Source organism: Pimephales promelas, chromosome 13 (genome assembly GCF_988280905.1).
Source record: "Pimephales promelas chromosome 13, fPimPro1.hap1.1, whole genome shotgun sequence".
In the NCBI taxonomy this organism is placed as follows: domain Eukaryota; kingdom Metazoa; phylum Chordata; class Actinopteri; order Cypriniformes; family Leuciscidae; genus Pimephales; species Pimephales promelas.
Genome location: NC_142781.1, coordinates 30893565 through 30912390, shown reverse-complemented (window position 1 = coordinate 30912390; position 18826 = coordinate 30893565). Strand labels below are relative to the sequence as shown.

The 18826-nt window shown below is 37.5% G+C and overlaps 2 protein-coding genes across 2 annotated transcripts; one reads left to right on the top strand and one right to left on the bottom strand.

Moving 5' to 3' along the window:
* Window positions 1-247: 247 nt before the first annotated feature.
* On the bottom strand, window positions 248-6245 carry wdcp (WD repeat and coiled coil containing). The gene is made up of 4 exons (XM_039690174.2): window positions 5960-6245; window positions 2767-4928; window positions 1166-1286; window positions 248-737 (listed from the first exon to the last, which is right to left on the bottom strand). Exons 2-4 carry the CDS (start codon window positions 4693-4695, stop codon window positions 565-567), a joined length of 2223 nt encoding a protein of 740 aa, XP_039546108.2. The 5' UTR covers window positions 4696-4928; window positions 5960-6245; the 3' UTR covers window positions 248-564.
* A 187-nt stretch (window positions 6246-6432) lies between these two features.
* Window positions 6433-18518, top strand: fkbp1b (FKBP prolyl isomerase 1B). The gene is made up of 4 exons (XM_039690176.2): window positions 6433-6591; window positions 9921-9968; window positions 18037-18149; window positions 18227-18518. Exons 1-4 carry the CDS (start codon window positions 6555-6557, stop codon window positions 18353-18355), a joined length of 327 nt encoding a protein of 108 aa, XP_039546110.1. The 5' UTR covers window positions 6433-6554; the 3' UTR covers window positions 18356-18518.
* Window positions 18519-18826: the final 308 nt, after the last annotated feature.

The window sequence follows — 18826 nt, the reverse complement described above, 5'->3', positions numbered from 1 at the left end:
AATATAGAATAATGATAAAAAGAGTATTGATTATTAATTAGATGTGTTAATTTAGTTTATGCATCTATCTGTACAGTATGTGTGTGTGTACAGTATGTGGTTTAAATAAGCCCAAAGAATCATTTAGATTTACTAAAATAATAACTACAATCCTATAAATAATAATCAGGTAATGCAAAAAGGCAGGCTATTAAGTGTTACTCATGTGCATGTGTGGTTTACAAAACACGATCACTATGAAGTTTCTTGAGTTTTAATACATTACATTTATCTTCATTTTGTTGTATGGAGCAAAATAGAAACTACTTTTTAGCAAAAATAATCAAGCAGGCACTCAAGTATTTCTTCTGAAAAATAAACAAAAATGTTCTGCCCTTGACATCTCTCATGCTACACAAATCTACAATCGTTCATTAAATTTCAAAGAGGCGTATATGTCAGCAAGACATTTTCCCTGAATTCCAAATTTTGGAATATTCCTGTGTTAGCCACAATTATCCAGCCGACAAAAGACAAATATTATAAAAACTCTTTCTAAAAAGTCCTCTAGCGATGATATGGGTTTCATTTTTCTGCATTGGGAGACAGTGGACTTTCAGGGAAAAATTCATCTGTGCCATTTGGGGGTCTTGCAGGGGATTTCCTTCTGGCGTTCCTGATCGTGAGCTCGTCCTTGTGTTTAAACGTGAGCGGGACGAAACCATCCGCATCAGCCACCAAGACGATCCACATGGGACCTGTGAGAAGAAGAAAAAGTCATTCACTCTCAGCAGTCTCAGCATACAGTAAGTGAGCGTGGTTTGAGCAAACATCAGTGTAGAGATGCACAGCACAAAAGGCTGTAAGCCGATTCAACCTTAAACCCTCAAATCCGATTGCACCACCTAATCACTTCCTATTTTAGTCATTGACAATTAAATGAAGCCAAAGCACTTGAACAATCTGTCTTCAACAAAGGATTCGCTGCATTGCACAGCCTCCTCGTTGTTGAAAAGAGCAAATCTGCCTGAAATGTCAACACAGATCTCACAAACGTTCAGGTGCAATCACTTTTTCATGCAATAATTGACTTATTGAACATCTATAATAAGAGATAATGTCTTATATTATCACATATGTATTGATCAAGTTGGTGTAAGGTCTCTCTATCATCCAGACGACGTACCATGCATCATCTCCACGACGGTCAGGCCGAAGAGTTCCTGTACCACCCGCAGGCTGAGCCGCCCCACACACAGCAGCAGCGCCCTTCTCTCGTCCGTATACACATTCTCAGACAACTGTTTCTGGAGGAAAACACAAACACAAAGTGCAATGGTGAACACCATGAGTCACTAAGGGAGCGTCATTCATAACAGACCTGGTCATGTGGTCACGGATTAAGTGATGATGACAAATTATGCCTAGGTCAACAGAATCACTTCAATCTGACATCTGCTGACAAAGGGTTGTACTGACAACAGAGTTGGCGTGATGCTTTACAATGCCTCGTGGTCTGACTAAGAGTAAAATGGGCTTTGTGGAGTCTTGGTTTGGATTAAGGCTTAACTCCAGAAGCAAATCATTTAATCAAGTAATTCTTTATTTTGTGGTGTATTTATTCAATTTAACATTCACACTGTATGTGCAAAGTATAAAAAGGTTCCCTGATGGTAGAGGATATTTGACCTGACTTGACCCATAAAGTGGATCTTCAGCTTCGGAAAATACAGAAACTCTACTGATAAATTCAACAAACATAAGTCTGCAAAATGCAACTGCATAAAAATCAATAAAACTAAATAAATCAATAATTGAAAAAATAAATAAAAATAAATTGACAATGAAAATGGTGGACAACAAATGGCATCAGTTATTAAGGCCTGAGCTCTTATATTGAATTGTTTGCATTTAATTAATAAATTATTGTAATGGAATATATTAGAAATAATAATGTTTTAATATTTATATTAATTGTTATTTGTATTATTTATGAATTATATTTATAATGTGTAGTGTTTAAAATGTATTAATAATAATATATTACATTTAATAATAAACTAAACTATAGTATTAAAATTATTGCAATACAAAATTCTAAATTATTCAAACCATATGCATCATATTTTTGATTGAGATCATTAGCATATTGAGATTAATTTGTTGGTTTTTTAAACCATATGCATCATATTTTTGTTTGAGATCATTTGCATATTGAGATTAAGATGTTGATTTTTTTTTATTCAAACCATATGCATCATATTTTTTTTAGATCATTTGCATATTGATATTAAGATGTTGTTGTTTGTTTTATTCAAGCCATATGCAGCATATTTTTGTTTGAGATCATTTGCATATTGAGATTAAGATGTTTTTTATTCAAACCATATGCATCATTTTTTTTAAATAATTTGCATATTGAGATTAAGATGTTTTTTATTCAAACCATATGCATCATATTTTTGAAATAATTAGCATATTGAGATTAAGATGTTGATTTTTATTCAAACCGTATGCATCATATTTTTGTTTGAGATAATTTGCGTATTGAGATTAAGATGTTTTTTTTTTAATTCAAGCCATATGCATCATAATTTTGTTTGAGATCATTTGCATATTGAGATTAAGAAGTTGATTTTTCAGTACAATGCCGCAAAACAAATTCTTTAAGCAATTAAACAAATAAAATCAACAGATTAGCACTCTTCACTTTTCTACTACAGAAGACCGCAGACTTTCCTTGCAAGTTTAGATTCCACTGTACGATAAACAAAAAAGAAGTCATACCTGACACGTAATGTGCACGTATTGCGGTTCATAAGCGGATGGATAACTGCATGCGATCTTCTTGCCGTTCTGGGTGAAGTCTCGGATTTCTGAGAGGCACTGCTGGAGGTCAGCGAATCGGGTGAAAATCCTCTCCATGTTCTGCGTCAACTGCTCCAGGTTGTTCTCTTTGGACTGAAAGCTGTTCTTTGGTGGAGTGGCATCGGAGTATGATTTTTCCGAGACCTCGTACCTAGGCGAACACGGCCGACTGGAATCCCGGCTGGCCTGCCCGGCTACGGCGAGCGTCGCCATGCGGCTGATGTGATCCATGTCGTAGTTTTCTAGAGTAATGGAAGAGGAACTGGAGGCTCTATCCGAGAAGTCGGTGGAGCTTGCCACGGGGCTCAAATCCGAGCTGCGTACCTCCTCGATTAGTTTTCTCCGACTGGATGGCGAAACAATTACAGAGCCTCCGGGAAGAATAAGATCCTTAATTGACAGACGATCCTCTTTAGAAACGTTCTCAGAATGACGTCTAATCCCATGATGTTGGCTCGGCGGCTCGGCCTTGGGAAGCACCGGGGTGTCACCTTCCTCGTCGAATACCAGTTCCTTGGCTATTAGCCTCAAGATGTACTTGTCCGTGTTGGAGGAGGGGAGGAAAGCAGGATCATTGGACTTCTGCCGGCCAATTATAAAGAGCAACATCTTGTTGGTGAAAAAGCACACCCCTTTGGGCCTCTCGTTCTTTTGCAGCTGGATCTGTTGCACGTTGGGCATGGAAGAATCCGTGATACAGTAAACCAAGATCATGTTGCACGTGTTCGAAGCCACGGCCATCGTGCTCCCGCTCGGATCGAAGGCAATGATGTCAGGGACCAAGATGCCAGGGATGCTGACCTTCCTTGTAGTGGTGACCTTGCGTTCGTACGTTACTAGAATCAAATGAGAGGAGTCCTGACCAGTTCCCGACAAATGATCCCGCCGCCTCAAGTGAATGAGAGGGCTCGGGTCTGATTTTCGGTGTTTGGCGAGAATGTGCGTTAGATCCATGGGTCCGGATGAAGAGGCGTGTCCCGAGCGTTCAGAACCACATGATCTCCGTCTAGAGTCCAAATAATAGTCCGTATCCACTGTCAAAACAGGAGAAGGGCGACAAGTCGATACCTCCGACTCGTTCGGTAGGTCGAAGGCGATGCCCGCATTGAGCCCGCAAATTTTATCAAGCGGAAGTTCAGTTGCCACAGCCACTTGAGCGTCGCTGGTGGACTCGATGGCGCAGATATACCCACCTATATCGAATACAGGGCAGAAGGAACACGCCACCAGGCTTTTTTGGATGTCGTTCCAAATGTACGAGTGCAATGCGCTACCGATGGCCACCACAAGGCGGGTTCCGTCTTTAGTCCAGCAGGCACAATGGATTAGACCACTGCCCTTGATGTCGGCCTTCACGCGACGATTATCGACCCGCACAGTAAACAAAACCGAGGCGTCCCGCTTGGTCAAAACAGCTAGGATGTCCATTTTGGGATGCCAGACGCATCCTTGGGACAGCAGTGGGAACGGCTCGCTCATTTCACAGGTCTGCGTGCACAGGAGTTTGTTTTGCTCCGAAGCGCTCAGCTGAAGTTGCCACACGGTGATGTGCTTCTTATGCTGCACGGCAAGCAACGCCGGGGTCCCGGAGCAGCACAGCGGCCCCCAGAAGAGTCCCAAGACGTGTTCGAATTGTCCAATGACATTGGTGTCACCAAATTTGGGCTCACCGTCAACAGAATACAACGACGTGAGACAGACCTGCTTACCGTCCGTCCAGGCTATTCCGTGCACAGGGTGAATGGCTTGGTGCAGGGTGTTTAACCCTGTTCTCAGAAGTTTGGCTTTTCCTAGCTCCATGCTTGGTTCAGATTCTCCAATGGAAAGGAAAATAGTGTTCCTGGTCATACAGGAACTGAGTCAGACTCAGAATTGAGAGATAGATGCAACTCTGTGCTTCAGTATGAGAAGACTGCCATCACATACTCCAAGAATAGGTAAAGCCTCTTCCCTCACTCTCTAATCCTATTGGCCCGAGTGAGGCTCCACTCAAGGATGACCAGATTAGGCTGACACGACCCCCGACGTCATAAAACCCTCTGAGGTTTGAATGCTACGGCTTTTTTTTTTCAGGACCAGACCTGAAATACACAAAAATATATAAAACAAGACAAAGACTGAACAGCACAGAAATGTCCCTTTTGAAAATGTATGCTGATTTGAAAAACAGCCCTTAAAGGGTAACTAAACCCCTGGTCAGAGCCTGACTCCACCCACTGGCAATATTTTAAAAATGCTGAAATGTGGGCAGACCCCAGCGGAGATAGAGGGGACGAAATAGATGATAAAACACTCTATCCTGGTCGTTTCCAACACTCGCAATTCCAAATCCTGACTCTCTACAGTGGTTTTGACTGAAACGTTCGTACGTCACGAAGAACCGCTAACATCCAATAGGAAAATTCAAATGCAGTAGCCCCCGTTCAACCTGAAGAGGGCAGCACTAAGACGTTTTTACACCATATATTGTAGAAATAAAACACTTTATACACAAATGTCAGAAAAGTTACTCGAATCAATGACTGGTATAAAGATCCATTCTTACAGGTCATTAACTAAAAAAGGGTTTAGGGTTTAGTTAGGCTACGCTAAAAAAAAAAAAAAAAAACATTACTATGGTAATTTATTATAACTACAATAAAACTGTGGTGGCATTGAATTAGCCAGCATGGTAATCAGTCGATCAATAATTAATTAGTTAATGCTAGTAAAAACAATTGAATAAAAAATTACATGTGAAAAAAAAACTATTGTTAATATTTGAAATGGGAAGTCAGTTTACCACAACAAACATTATCAAAGACTGAGAAGGATCAAATAAATTTCACTTTAAACAAAATACAAAATAACCCCTTACTACGTTAGCCAAAGTTACACCACACAAATATTCTAAAAGCTTATTATTGCATTGTTTGAAGTTGAAGTTTAGAGTATCAACAATATCTAATATCTGTCTAAATTTCTCTCGCGAAACTGTTTTATTCACATGTTGTATTGACACAATCCCACATGCTAGCATGTGAAGAAGATCTAGAACAATCCAGAAAATATGAGGAAAAATATAAGCTAAATATCAAACCAGCATTTTCAGAAGGTAATATTAAAAGCATACCATAATGCTATTGACAACCCAACGGAAACCATGGCAACTCCACAGAGAGAAGAGAAAATCACGTAAACCTGAGCATTTCCATGGCATTTCCCCGCGGAGACATTTGAAGTCATGGACAAACGGAAAGAGAATGACTCGGGCATTCTGGGAGTTGTAGTTCAGATACGTTTCTGTTTCAAACTCACGATAGGTTGTCTGATTCATTTCCGCGAATCGATTCTTTCGAACAATTCAGGCTAGTTCAAATATATTTTTGAAACAAATAAAGTCAATTAGAACTGCACATTCATTAGAAAAGTAGCCTACATTCAGAACTGCAATAACGATATAAAAACAATACCTATTTTACAAGTGTCGTTAATGTTACACACAGCACACTATTCCAAAATCGTATACAAATTGAGGTCATCAGAACGGAATGTTGTCCAATATTATATTTCACCACGGGTTGACCATCGCGCATACAGTTAGGCTGATATGACAGTGGGTGGAGTGCAGTAGCGCTGTAGTCTCTCACTCTGTGTGTGTGTGACTGTGTGTATGTGTGTGTGTCTCTCTCTCTTCCACTACTGAAGGAACTATCCGTGCGAACAGAATGGGTGTTGAGATTGAAACAATATCTCCAGGTGACGGTAAGATGCAATTTTCTAATAAGTTCCAATTTCAAATTCCCGAACGTTCTATCTAGATTAGAACTGGCGAATTCGAATGTGTTGTTTTGGTACATTGTAGCGGGATTGCGGGAACATTCTGTCTCTCTAATTACATAATAACATTCTTGAATTTGCATTGCATATTGTTTGCGTAAAGAAGTCAACACTAATAGTACAGATTTAACGAAATGCCCATCGCTATGATGAGGATGTTTCCGCTCACTGTCTAGTCAGGGATTAACGTGTCTGTGCCAAGCAGAATAATGTGCCATGCGTGCCAACTCAAACACTCTTCTCATTATGATTCCTCACTGCAGCTGTCAGAAATGTGCCTTCTTTAGGATTTCCTCTACAACATGCTTGTAGAATGATTTGGCCGATGAAATGCAGGTAGAGGCTGTGTATCGTGTATGTAGTCTCAGATGGCAGCATTCTTGCCCTGGCTAGACATGAGCTTTGAGTTTGATGTTAATCCGCAGGATCATTTGGCACAGTTGGTAGAGTCTCTGCTGGTCTGGTCTAATCTCACAGCAAGGTGCTGTTATGTGTGCCACTTGTTGCATTACCTGTTTACCTGCATTACAAACACTTTCATTGACACAATGTATGGATGCATATCTTGTATCTGATTGGCCAAACTGAGTATAACTAAAAGGGACCACACATTACTTCATAGCCTATAAACCACTCACAAATGTGGGGTCAGTTAGATTTACAATATAATGTTTTTTTTCTGAATTTTCATCATTACTCCAGTCTTCAGTGTCTTACGATTCTTTAGAAATCATTATAATATGATAATTTGCTGCTCGAGAAACATTTCTTATTATTGTCAATGTTGAAAACAGTCACTTAATACATTTGTGGAAACCATGACACATTTTTTCTTTGATTAATAGAAAGTTTAGAAGAACAACATTTTTGTGAAGTATATTTATTAACTGTCACTTTTGATCAATTATTTTGTCCTTGCTGAATATATATATATATATATATATATATATATATATATTTCATGCATTTCATGTGACACTGTAGGCTATCTATATAATGTATTTATTAGGGCTGGCCAAGTTGGCCAACGATTAATTGTGATTAATCGTATCCAAAATAAAAGTTTGTGTTTACATAAAATATGTACGTGTAGTTTGTATAATTATTTTGTGTATATAAATACACACACATGCATGTATATATTTTAAGAAATATTTGCATACGTACTGTATTTACATAATTTACATTAAATATATATATATATATATATATATATATACTGTATATATATATATATATATATATATATATACACACACATTTTTCCTAAATATATACTGTACATGCATGTTCGTGAATTTTTATGTACAAAACAATTATACACAGTACACACACATATATTATGTAAACACAAACTTTTATTTTGGATGCGATTAATAGCTATTAATCACGATTAATCGTTGCACAGCCCTAGTATTTATTTTATATTTTATATAGTATTTATTGATTTTCAATTATATACTTTTAACCCCAAGTTATTTTATTGGGCTATTACTTTACTGTAATTAAGTCACTTTGGATAAAAACATCAGAGAAGTGACACTCTTGTAAAATTCGAACAACTCAACATGCCTGTATGCTTAAAATGGTTACATTTGTGTTTATGTTTTTTTAAAGTCAGAATTTGGGACTGAGAGTCTGATTATTCATTCATAAGTTTATCTGGACCAATAGGAGGCCAGTGAGTCATAATAATAAGCATTATTATGAAATGATCAATAGAAGCTGTAAATAAGTTCTGCAGTGACCATGAGCTCATATGATTTTGACACCTTTCAGGCACAAGTCATCAAACTCAAGAACTGCTTAGCGGGTGTCAGGAATGAATGCGTTGTAATGGCGCTTTTTTTTTCTTGCTCTGCTCTGGTCGCTTGCGTCTGTGGGACGCTCTCGACTGACATCCTATCTGACCCCCACAAGCCTGCTGTCATGTGGCTCAGATTCCTGTCCAGCTCCCACACACATTAATCAGACACCACCTGCACCACACACACACACACACACACACACACACACACACACACACACAGTTTTCTTAATCTGCCTTGGACTGCAGATAAGGACTATACCCAAGTCTCATGACTGTAGGAGCTGCTTATGGATTTAGAAGCTTTTTATTGATCCCCTTAGGGTGTTTGTGGATTAAATTAAGGTATTTCCACAATAATTTGAAGTTTTTCCACTGTGGTCTATTATTTGTGGTATCTAACTCTATGGTTGCATCCTATTGTGGAGTAGGTGTAAAAAGAAGCATGTCTCACAGTACTCATAAAAGACCAGGCAAAAGGTCCCCAAATGACCTACAACTTTCAGTGAGATTCTGAAGTGTGTATATGATAGACACTTTACTATCCCATGAGGCCACGGGAGAGGATTTATGAATGGCAGTGAAGCGATGCCACTGATGCTTGTATGTCATAATGACAACATGGCGAATATAGGATTACTGTTCATACAACACACACTCTTACAATACTGAACATACTTTTTAGTCGTGAAGTAATTACTATTATTCAAAATAAGTACCTAGTCAAGAGAGTATGCGATTTCGAACGCAGCCAATGCTAATGCTAACTGGTGGTTTGTCGTTTTACATGCCAATCTGACCTTTTCTTGCTGTTTGGGTTGTTCTCGCTCATAAAAAGGGGACAATAAACCATAAACAATATCTTTCAAAGATTCAATGCCACAAATCTTCCAAACCTCTGAAAATCTGTTCAGAAGGTGACTGATTGAGACCCACACTCTAAAAAAAAAAAGGTTCTTCAGGGGTTCTTTGCGGTGGTCATGGTGCTATATAGCACCACTAAGCCCAGTTTGGTTCTTCAGTGGTTCTCTGGGGTGGTTAACCACACTGGGGGGGGGGTTCTACATAGCACCACATGACAAAAATAAGTGCTTAAAGTGGTTCCCCTATGATTACAAGCCAATGAACCATTTTTATTGCTATTTAGCACCATTTTTTTTTAGAGTGCAGTTGACTGATTGAGACGTGAGTCTTGAAGCTGTTTGTCAGCCAGCCACTGGACATTTGAGTCAGCTCTTGCCATTTTCATGTGCAGAACACATCAGACGACCAGTGAGCGGTCAGCGGGGGTGTCGTCTTATCTAATGAACTGATAACAAATTGAAAAAGCGTCTTCATCACCAGACTGTGATGGTGCCAGTGGATATTGTGGTGTAAACTAAAGCTCATACTGTATGCTATGATTCTTCGCACTAACTAACTGTCTCATTCTCTTCTTTCTTCACAGGAAGAACTTTTCCGAAGAAAGGACAGACGTGCGTTGTGCATTACATAGGTAAACTATCTGCTGATGTAAATGTTCACATATGTTGTGTATTGGAGGTTTCGCTCAGACGACCAACTCAGACAGACCGGAAACAGGATGTCGATAACAACATTCTGTCTCCTCTTGTTAAATGTTTTCTTTCGTCTCAGTATCCCAGTGATTCTCTTTGAAAACACAGGATAAGTGTTGCAGTTCTTTCCCTGTATTGAATTGCTTGGTCTTCAACATGTACATAATAAGCCCTTATAATTATTGCTTAAACTTTGGACCTTTCTTGTGCATGACACACAGTATGTTGCCAACTGGATCAGGAAATTGATGCCTTTTCCACTCATTATGTTCACGTTGTTGCAGATAATACAATAGCACAACAAAAAATCTTATAGAGCTCAAACGTTTCAACAGTAGGGATTATTTTTGTTTCTGTAGGACAAAATTGTTATTTCTTACGGAGTATTTTTTAATAATAATAAATATGATTCTTTCCTGTCTTTTCAGAGGGATCTGCACTAGGATTCATGTTAAAGGGGTCATATAATGCCATGTTTGTACAATTTGATATGAATGTTTAGGGTCTAAATGAAAACTTTGTAATATATATTTATTAAAAATTCTCATTAGTATTTTAAGAAAACACTCATTTTACCTGGTCAAAATCAGCTCTGTTTTTAGCACGCCGTTTCAGTGCATATGCCTTTAAATAATAAACCCCGCCCCTCTGTTAAAACAAAAAACACTGGATGGATTTTCATCATTAAATGATGGTTTTGTGCAGGCACCGCCAATACACTTTGCAGTACAATCTACTTGTAAAAGTGCATGTCCCATTATATGACCCCTTTAACAGTTCGAGAGCGAACTCTCAGTGTTATTATAAGCTAGATTCAGGCAGCTCTGACTGTGAGATCATTAGCACTCAGAGCAGCAAACAGGGTCAGACTCACTGGAGACGTCAATAAAGCCCTTCTGCAGCACTTAATATAGGACTGCAGGGCCTTTGCTGAGAGCCCTCGAGCCCTGGAGTGAACCAGATACAGCATTACCACCAGAGACAGGAAAGTCATCACTATTCAACCATTTTCATTTTTTTCATTTATTTCGGTTTGGTCATTTACAGATCATTCAATCAATCAATTAACCCTTATGCTGCATTAGGGACATTTTTGGTCTTTTGCAGTTTAATTTCTTTGACCATTTTGGCTGTTTTAATGCAAATGGTATGAAATTTGGCAAAATTGTGACTTTTTGGATACATGTAAAAAATGTGATCCCATTTTGCAAAATATGTATAACACACACTGTGTAGATCAAATAGTAACACTCAGCACCATAAAGACCAAAAATGGCCCATTGAAACCCATTAAAACCTTGTAAATCTGAGGCTGTCAGTAATACATGAAACATGATTTTTGCACAAACATCCTTTCATTTTGAAGCAAAAGCATTATATTTGCATTATATAGTGTATTCCACCAGATGACGTCACTACATATTTATTCCCTATGGTTGGAAATGCACCTTATTTTAGGCAATAGGCAATGTTTAATAGGTGGCCATTTTTGGTCTCTAACGCGCTAAGTGGGATTTTTTGCAAAGTGGGACTGTGATAATCCAAATCTAAAGTTTTCTCTTTGCATTTAGTTTATTGAAAATAATTGAATTTTTGTGTTTTTTTGTGTTTATTTGATCAAAAATAGAGGCAAAAAAATTGTAATTGTATAACTGTTTTAAATTTTTATTTTAAACTGTCATTTTTTCCTGTCATATCAAAGCTGCATTTTTCATATTTTCATTTTTCAGCATCATTACTCCAGTCTTCTGTGTCACATGATCCTTCAGAAATCTTTCTAATATGCTGATTTTCTGCTCAAGAAACATTTCTATTGTCTATGTTGAAAACATTTTCTTTAAAACATTTCCCCCCGTTGGTTTGGTGTAAATGGAAGGGAAGTAGGGAACATCCCGTTTTATAATTTTGCAAACATTATGGGGATGTTAATTCTGAATGTTCTCTTAAAAACGGAATTAACTTTGAACGAACATTCTATTCATGTTACTGAAAAAAAAAAAAAAAAAGTTTATTTACAACTTTGAGAGAACCTAACCAGAATGCCCTGAGAAACATTCCCTGTTATCTGGACATCAGATGTCATGGTTGGATGCCAAGTGAAACGGGATGGATTTTATAATGGGCTCATGCCTGAATTAGCAGAGACCCCCACCCCTGTTGCACACCTACCATTCTCTGACCCAGGCGGCCAGAACTAATCAATTAGCCCAGTCCTGCTGGGTCCACTGGGGTTTATTATTAGAGCACAGGAAGCCATCAGATCTCTCGTGACTGGCGGCTCTATTAATAACAATGGCAACACTATGTATAAATATGTTCTGAAGAGACACCCGTGGTAATAAAGAGAAACCCACAAGGTGTCTAGTTCTCTGAACCCTGACCAGGCATTCAGAGGCTGGAATGTAGTGATGTCATGTGCAATTATTATGGGTATTTATTACATGACTTGGTTGAATTCTAATGTAGAATGCGGTCTGTTATTTCTGGAAGTATAACACACCAGAGCGTTGCTATGGACGCAGGATTCTAACCGTACACTCTAAAAAATGCTGGGTTGTTTTAACCCAACTTTGGGTCAATTATGGACAAACCCAGCCATTGGGTTACATTTTTTAAATTTAATTTTTAACCCAACATTTGGGTTTGTCCATATTTGACCCAAAGTTGGGTTAAAACAACCCAGCATGTTTAGAGTGTATAGAGATGTAACGGACTATTTTCTTTAGCGGAAGAAATACGATCGTTTTTAAATGAATATTTTGTGTCAAATTATTGATTTATTTGGTAGGTAGCCAATGTAGAGAGAGGCAGTTGTTATAGCACTCTAAAAAATGCTGGGTTGTTTGAACCCAAATTTGAGTAAAATATGGACAAACCCAAATGTTGGGTAAAAAATGCAATTAAAAAAAAAGTTGGGTTAAAATTTGAAATTACATTTTTAACCCAACATTTGGGTTTGTCCATATATTTTACCCAAATTTGGGTTCAAACAACCCAGCATTTTTTAGAGTGAGCGAATACAACCCCTTGTATACATTATCCCTTACATATTCGCTTCTTTAGCCAATTTTAGAATGTACTTCCTTACATTCGAGCCATAGTTCAATGCTTTAACCTTTTTTAAAGGAACAATTGACCCTGATACAAAAATTGTCTCTGCAGTTATTCTTACCTACTACACATAATGCAACTTTTTATTCATTTTCAACATATTTTTCTCTTTGTATTTTTATATTATCCCATTCACCATCTGGGCACATTTGGCTTTCTCTTTTTCCAACTTAACTATGATTCAAGATGCTGGCATATTCTGGCATGTATACAGTAAATGGATAGTCTAGAAATTGGGATGCAGCCAGGGTTTCGAGTTCTGGGAATGAGTTGTACAGGTCACCACTCAGCAGCCTGTATTATGAGACTGAGTTAGTGTGGAGATTATTGGACAAAATGAAGACATATGTCAGATTTTCTTCTTTGAAGAATTAAAGACATTAATATTGTTACAAAAGTTATATTTAAAATAAAATGATGTTCTTTTGAACTATTAAAGAATCCTTAAAAAATGTATCATGGTTTCCACAAAAATTGATTACAATCAAAAAGCAAATCAGCATATTCGAATGATATATGAAGGATCATGTGACTGAAGACTGGAGTAATGATGCTAAAAAGATGCAGTTTTTACATTTTTGAATATTTTAAAACAGAAAACAGCTATTTTAATTTGTAATAATATTTCACAATTTTACTGTTTTTACTGTATTTTTAATCAAATAATATAGACTTGGCACTAAAAAGTGATGAAGTGATAAAAAGGATTACAATAGGAGCATTAATATTTATTAACACCATCATTCCATTGAAATACCAATCATTGTTTGTCTTAATCATCATCCAGCACCATTTTAAAAGCATGTGTTGGCTTTCTCTCTCTGCATCTGATACTCAATACTCAATACTCTGTTTTCTGCTGACATGTTTTTGAGTTGAAATGTGCCAATAAATCTGTAAGAGGCAGGTGCATTCAGGTATAGCGTGTGCATCTGATTACATTTGACGCTGACTGAGAGAAACCGACTGCCAGCTCGGGTAGACGGATACTGTAAGCTGAGGTAAAAATAACCATCCTGGCCTCCGCCTGCTGTACTGGTTCACACTCTCACGCACAGGTTCAGGAACCAAGATTGCCTTTAGCCTTTTTTCCACTGAAAGCAGTCAGTAGAACAGGTTCACATCTGCTCGTCTACATCCATCGGGCATAGAAAAGCTCCCACCCAACATGACCACTTATATTTACAGTGGACCTCGTAGTACAAGCTGCGGCATATTCTGTGACTTGTAATGTAATCCTGGGTTTGTAAAGTGTCAAATCGGCATGAAACGGAAGTTGTAATGTTTTTTTTTTCTATTGTGACATGTTTCGGCCTCTTGAAAGAGAAAAAATTGTTGGGTGGAACTTGATTTTGTCCATGGGGAATTGATTGGATGGTTGTGGTTTGCTATTGGTCGATCCTATGAGTGACAGGTTGTCCCGCCCTCATGCCACTAAACACATCATCAGAGAAGAGATGATGCCGCAAGGGGGAGGGGAAGTTTGCGAGGCATATGATTTTTTGTAAAATATGCATGGATAAATCATTTATAATATATGCTAGGATATTCCAAAACAAAAATTGTGTTATCACAAATAAAACAATTGTCTCAAAACTACACTCTAAAAATGCTAGGTTATTATAACCCAACTTTGGGTCAAATTGTGGACAAACCCAAACGTTGGGTTAAAAATGTAATTAAAAAATGTAACCTAATGGCTGGGTTTGTCCATATTTGACCCAAAGTTGGGTTAAAACAACCCATGCAATATGCTTATAAAAGCGTTACCACATTTTTAATAATATGTAAATATATCAAGGTCAAGATGTCCTAGGCTTTTGGCCACTACTATATACAGTATATATAGAAATAACATGACTTGATTTATACTTATATTTGTTTTTGGAGTATTTTTAAATTGATGGACAATTATAACAGTACAAATCTAACAACATGCTAAAAAACTTTTGCTCGGGCAAGCACTGTTCACATTCTGAAAATATAAAAATCGAGTTTATATAAATGGTAATAGTAGAGCAACACTGGATAACTTCAGTCAGCCAAGTTCATTCATAAATATGGTTTAGTTGGTCCTTGTAGTAGAACAAGCTTCTATTATAATATACTGTCTGCTTTTGGAACGGAGCCCACTCTGCAGATATCTTGGCGCAGTGAGCTTCCTGGAAGTCCCAGTGAAATTCAAGGGGGAGTGAAAGCTAATACTTTACTGTACTGTCAGAGAAGTCTCTCAGCATAAGGAACCTTTACATCTCCCTCAGCTCAGCATGCATGAAACTGAAATGAATGCTTCTAATGTTGGGTCAGACAGACTCCCCATGTTATAGTGTTTCTGTTAAAAACTCTTTTTCGAGAATTAAAGACTTTTGGTATACATATCTAGTATCATGTTTGTAACCGTATTAATAATTAGTTCTAAAAATTAGGCTTGTTATAGCCAATAAAGCATTTTTTGTTAAAAAAAATTAAAATAAAATAGTTTAAAAAATAGTCAATTTTCATATGGAATATATTAAATATTATACTATTTTACAAAAAAAATATTTGTATAATTTTATTTTAAGATTTAGATTAGACATATTATCTATTATAATAGGTATAATAGGATTTTTTTATGAAGGTTTTTTTTATTTATTATTGGTGATGTCAATTCTATATGGTAATTTGCTGATTAATCAAAACAATCTATTAAAGGTGGTTAAAAACAATATAAATATTTTTTTATTTAATTATGCTGATTAATATTAATCATCGTATGGAATAATTAAATCATAATCTTTTAGTTAAATATCATTTTCAATTTAATTTTTAATTTTGACTGACACCCCTAGCTCTAACATATAAATGTATAAATAGGATATATTTAAAACAGCATTATTTATTTATTATTTTTTACAATTATTAAAACTAGGTAGCTTTTGTTGCTAAATATTACAATCTTTAATTATGCTTTATTTTACATTTGTCCTTTATCTTTATTATATTAACTGAAGACCTAGTATTCTTATATGCTTATACAATAATAATGGAGGACCAGAGTGTTTTTGTGTGTATCTTCCTCTCTCTTTCTGTTTTTCTTCCTTTGATATGGACAGAGGCAAAAGATGACCTACTTAAGACGGCTGAATAATCTGTTGAATTAGGCCAGTGTTTCATATTTCATTCTTTTTGTTCATTTAAGAGCTCAGATTCCACAGGAGATTTTGATAAGCGCAGAAGCGCTCCCTCTGATGGGTCAGCTGTGTGTTGGTGGACCCTGCCTGATTTTAAAGCCTGTTTGACTGAAGGCACCCTGAAGAGTTAACTGCAACACCCTAACAATAACAACCACCAAGAACACCCTAGCAACACCCTTAAAACCACCCAGAAGACCCTAGCAACACCATAGAAACATTCAGAACACACAAGCAATACTCTAAAACATCCAGAACACTCTAGTAGCAACACCCTTACAGCCACCAAGAGCACCCTAGCAACACCCTAACAACTACCCAGAACACATTAGCAACCACATAAAAACACCCAGAAGATCCTAGTAACACCCAGAACACCCTAACAATAACATAATCTAAAACCAGCCAGGATACTCTAGCAATACCATAACAACCAGCAAGAGCACCCTATAGCAACACCCTAACAACTATCTAGAACACAGTAGCAACCACCTAGCAAGCAACACCCTAATAACCACACAGAAGACCTAGAAACATCCATTACACTCTAACAATACCCCAAAACATCCAGAACACACTAGTAGCAACACCCTAACAACCACCAAGAGGACCATTGCAACACCCTAATGACTACCGAGAATACATTAGCAACCACCTAAAAACACGCAGAAGACCATAGAAACATCCAGAACAACCTAACAATAATATAATATAAAACCAGCCAGAAGACTCTAGCAAAACCATAACAACCAGCAAGAGCACCCTAGCAACACCTTTACAACTATCTAGAACACAGTAGCAACCACCTAGCAACACCCTAGAAACATCCATAACACTCTAACAATACCCCAAAACATCCAGAACACTCTAGTAGCAACACCCTAACAACTACCCAGAATACAATAGCAACCACCTAAAAACACCCAGAAGTCCATAGAAACACCCTAGAAACATCCAGAACACCCTAACAAAAATATAATATAAAACCAGCCAGTAGACTCTAGCAATACCATAACAACCAGCAAAAGCACCCTAGCAACACCCGTACAACTATCTAGAACACAGTAGCAACACCCTAAAAAACACACAGAAGACCTAGCAACACCCTAGAAACATCCAGAACACCCTAGCAATATTGTAAAAATATCCAGAAGACTAGCAACACCCTAACTACCCCCTAGAACCCTATAGCTTCAAGGCCTGTGCAAAAGTTGCTTGAGAAAATGTAAATATCTAGTTGTCACTGGGTATTACTGGGTATGACATCAGTACAAACAACTGGGATTATTGGATCTGTTTGTGTGGCCACTCCACGGGTGGCGGATGGTTGTTGTGGACTGACTGTTTCACCAGCTGTTGTTTTGGGACCAGTGTTGGGCTGTCAGTTGTTTTTCAGTCTGAATCTGCAGTTAAATGGACGCTTGAGGATGTTGATGGTATCTGTTAAGCTCTTGGTCCAAGGCTGCAATTACTGTCTCCTTTTAGCCTGGGAACTGCAATCGTGCTTGTTTCTTCGACAACTGCTTGTCTGTTCAGATGTGGTAGCATTTTCTCCTTAATCTTTGATTTTTTTTTTTTTTTTTTTTGCATTATGAACAGTAAACGTTTTTAGGGAACCACCCAGAACACTCTGAACTGAGTGGTTCTCTTTTCTTATTCAGAAAAGAAAAAGATTAATTTGTTGTAATAATGATGATTTAAGTTGTATGCTATTTAATTGCAGGGATGCTGCAGAACGGTAAGAAGTTTGACTCGTCACGAGACAGAAACAAGCCCTTCAAATTCAAGATCGGCCGACAGGAAGTCATCAAGGGCTGGGAGGAAGGAGTTGCACAGGTATTTGAGATCGTACTCTGGAGCTTATCTTATTCTTTGGAGTATATTTGCTCTGTAATATTTCTACCTAATTTCAGATGAGTTTGGGTCAGCGGGCGAAGATCACCTGCACCCCAGATATGGCTTATGGGGCCACAGGGCACCCTGGTGTCATTCCTCCCAACGCCACCCTTGTATTTGATGTGGAGCTGCTGAAACTGGAGTAAACCACTAGCTGTTACGGGTCGCCCCACCAACAAAACCTTCATCTAAAAACTCTAGACATCATCTTTTGTGTTTGTTTGCCAACAAATGCAATATGTAGACACTGTTTAGTTACTTTAAATCTTTTTTTACACATTGCCTTAACACTATTTTGGCATCTTGTTTTCATTTTGATTCATCCAGTGCTTTTTTTTTTTTCATACTACATTTTCCTGAAAATATGTGAATACAATAGAATCATTGAATCAGTATTTTAATTTGTACCAGACTGAATCCACCACCTTACTGAATTTAGTAGGGTTAGTATTTTACCAAACGGTATAATGAGTTATAATTATTCTGAGGGGCATTAACAACCACTGTCTGCATTGCCACTTTTGATAAAAGTGCATCCTGCTGAATGCATGTGATATAAGGATAATGTTACTGTATTTACTATATATTTTATATATAAATCCATCCCTTATAAATAT

Excerpts from the sequence above, each read along its gene's own strand:
- wdcp (XM_039690174.2), bottom strand. The coding sequence starts at position 4,695 with ATGACCAGGAACACTATTTTCCTTTCCATTGGAGAATCTGAACCAAGC. Across the intron at positions 1,287-2,766 it reads ACGTGCACATTACGTGTCAG|AAACAGTTGTCTGAGAATGT; the intron begins GTATGACTTCTT and ends GTTTTCCTCCAG. Across the intron at positions 738-1,165 it reads CGTCGTGGAGATGATGCATG|GTCCCATGTGGATCGTCTTG; the intron begins GTACGTCGTCTG and ends TTCTTCTCACAG.
- fkbp1b (XM_039690176.2), top strand. The coding sequence starts at position 6,555 with ATGGGTGTTGAGATTGAAACAATATCTCCAGGTGACG. Across the intron at positions 9,969-18,036 it reads GTGCGTTGTGCATTACATAG|GGATGCTGCAGAACGGTAAG; the intron begins GTAAACTATCTG and ends ATTTAATTGCAG. Across the intron at positions 18,150-18,226 it reads GGGAGGAAGGAGTTGCACAG|ATGAGTTTGGGTCAGCGGGC; the intron begins GTATTTGAGATC and ends ACCTAATTTCAG.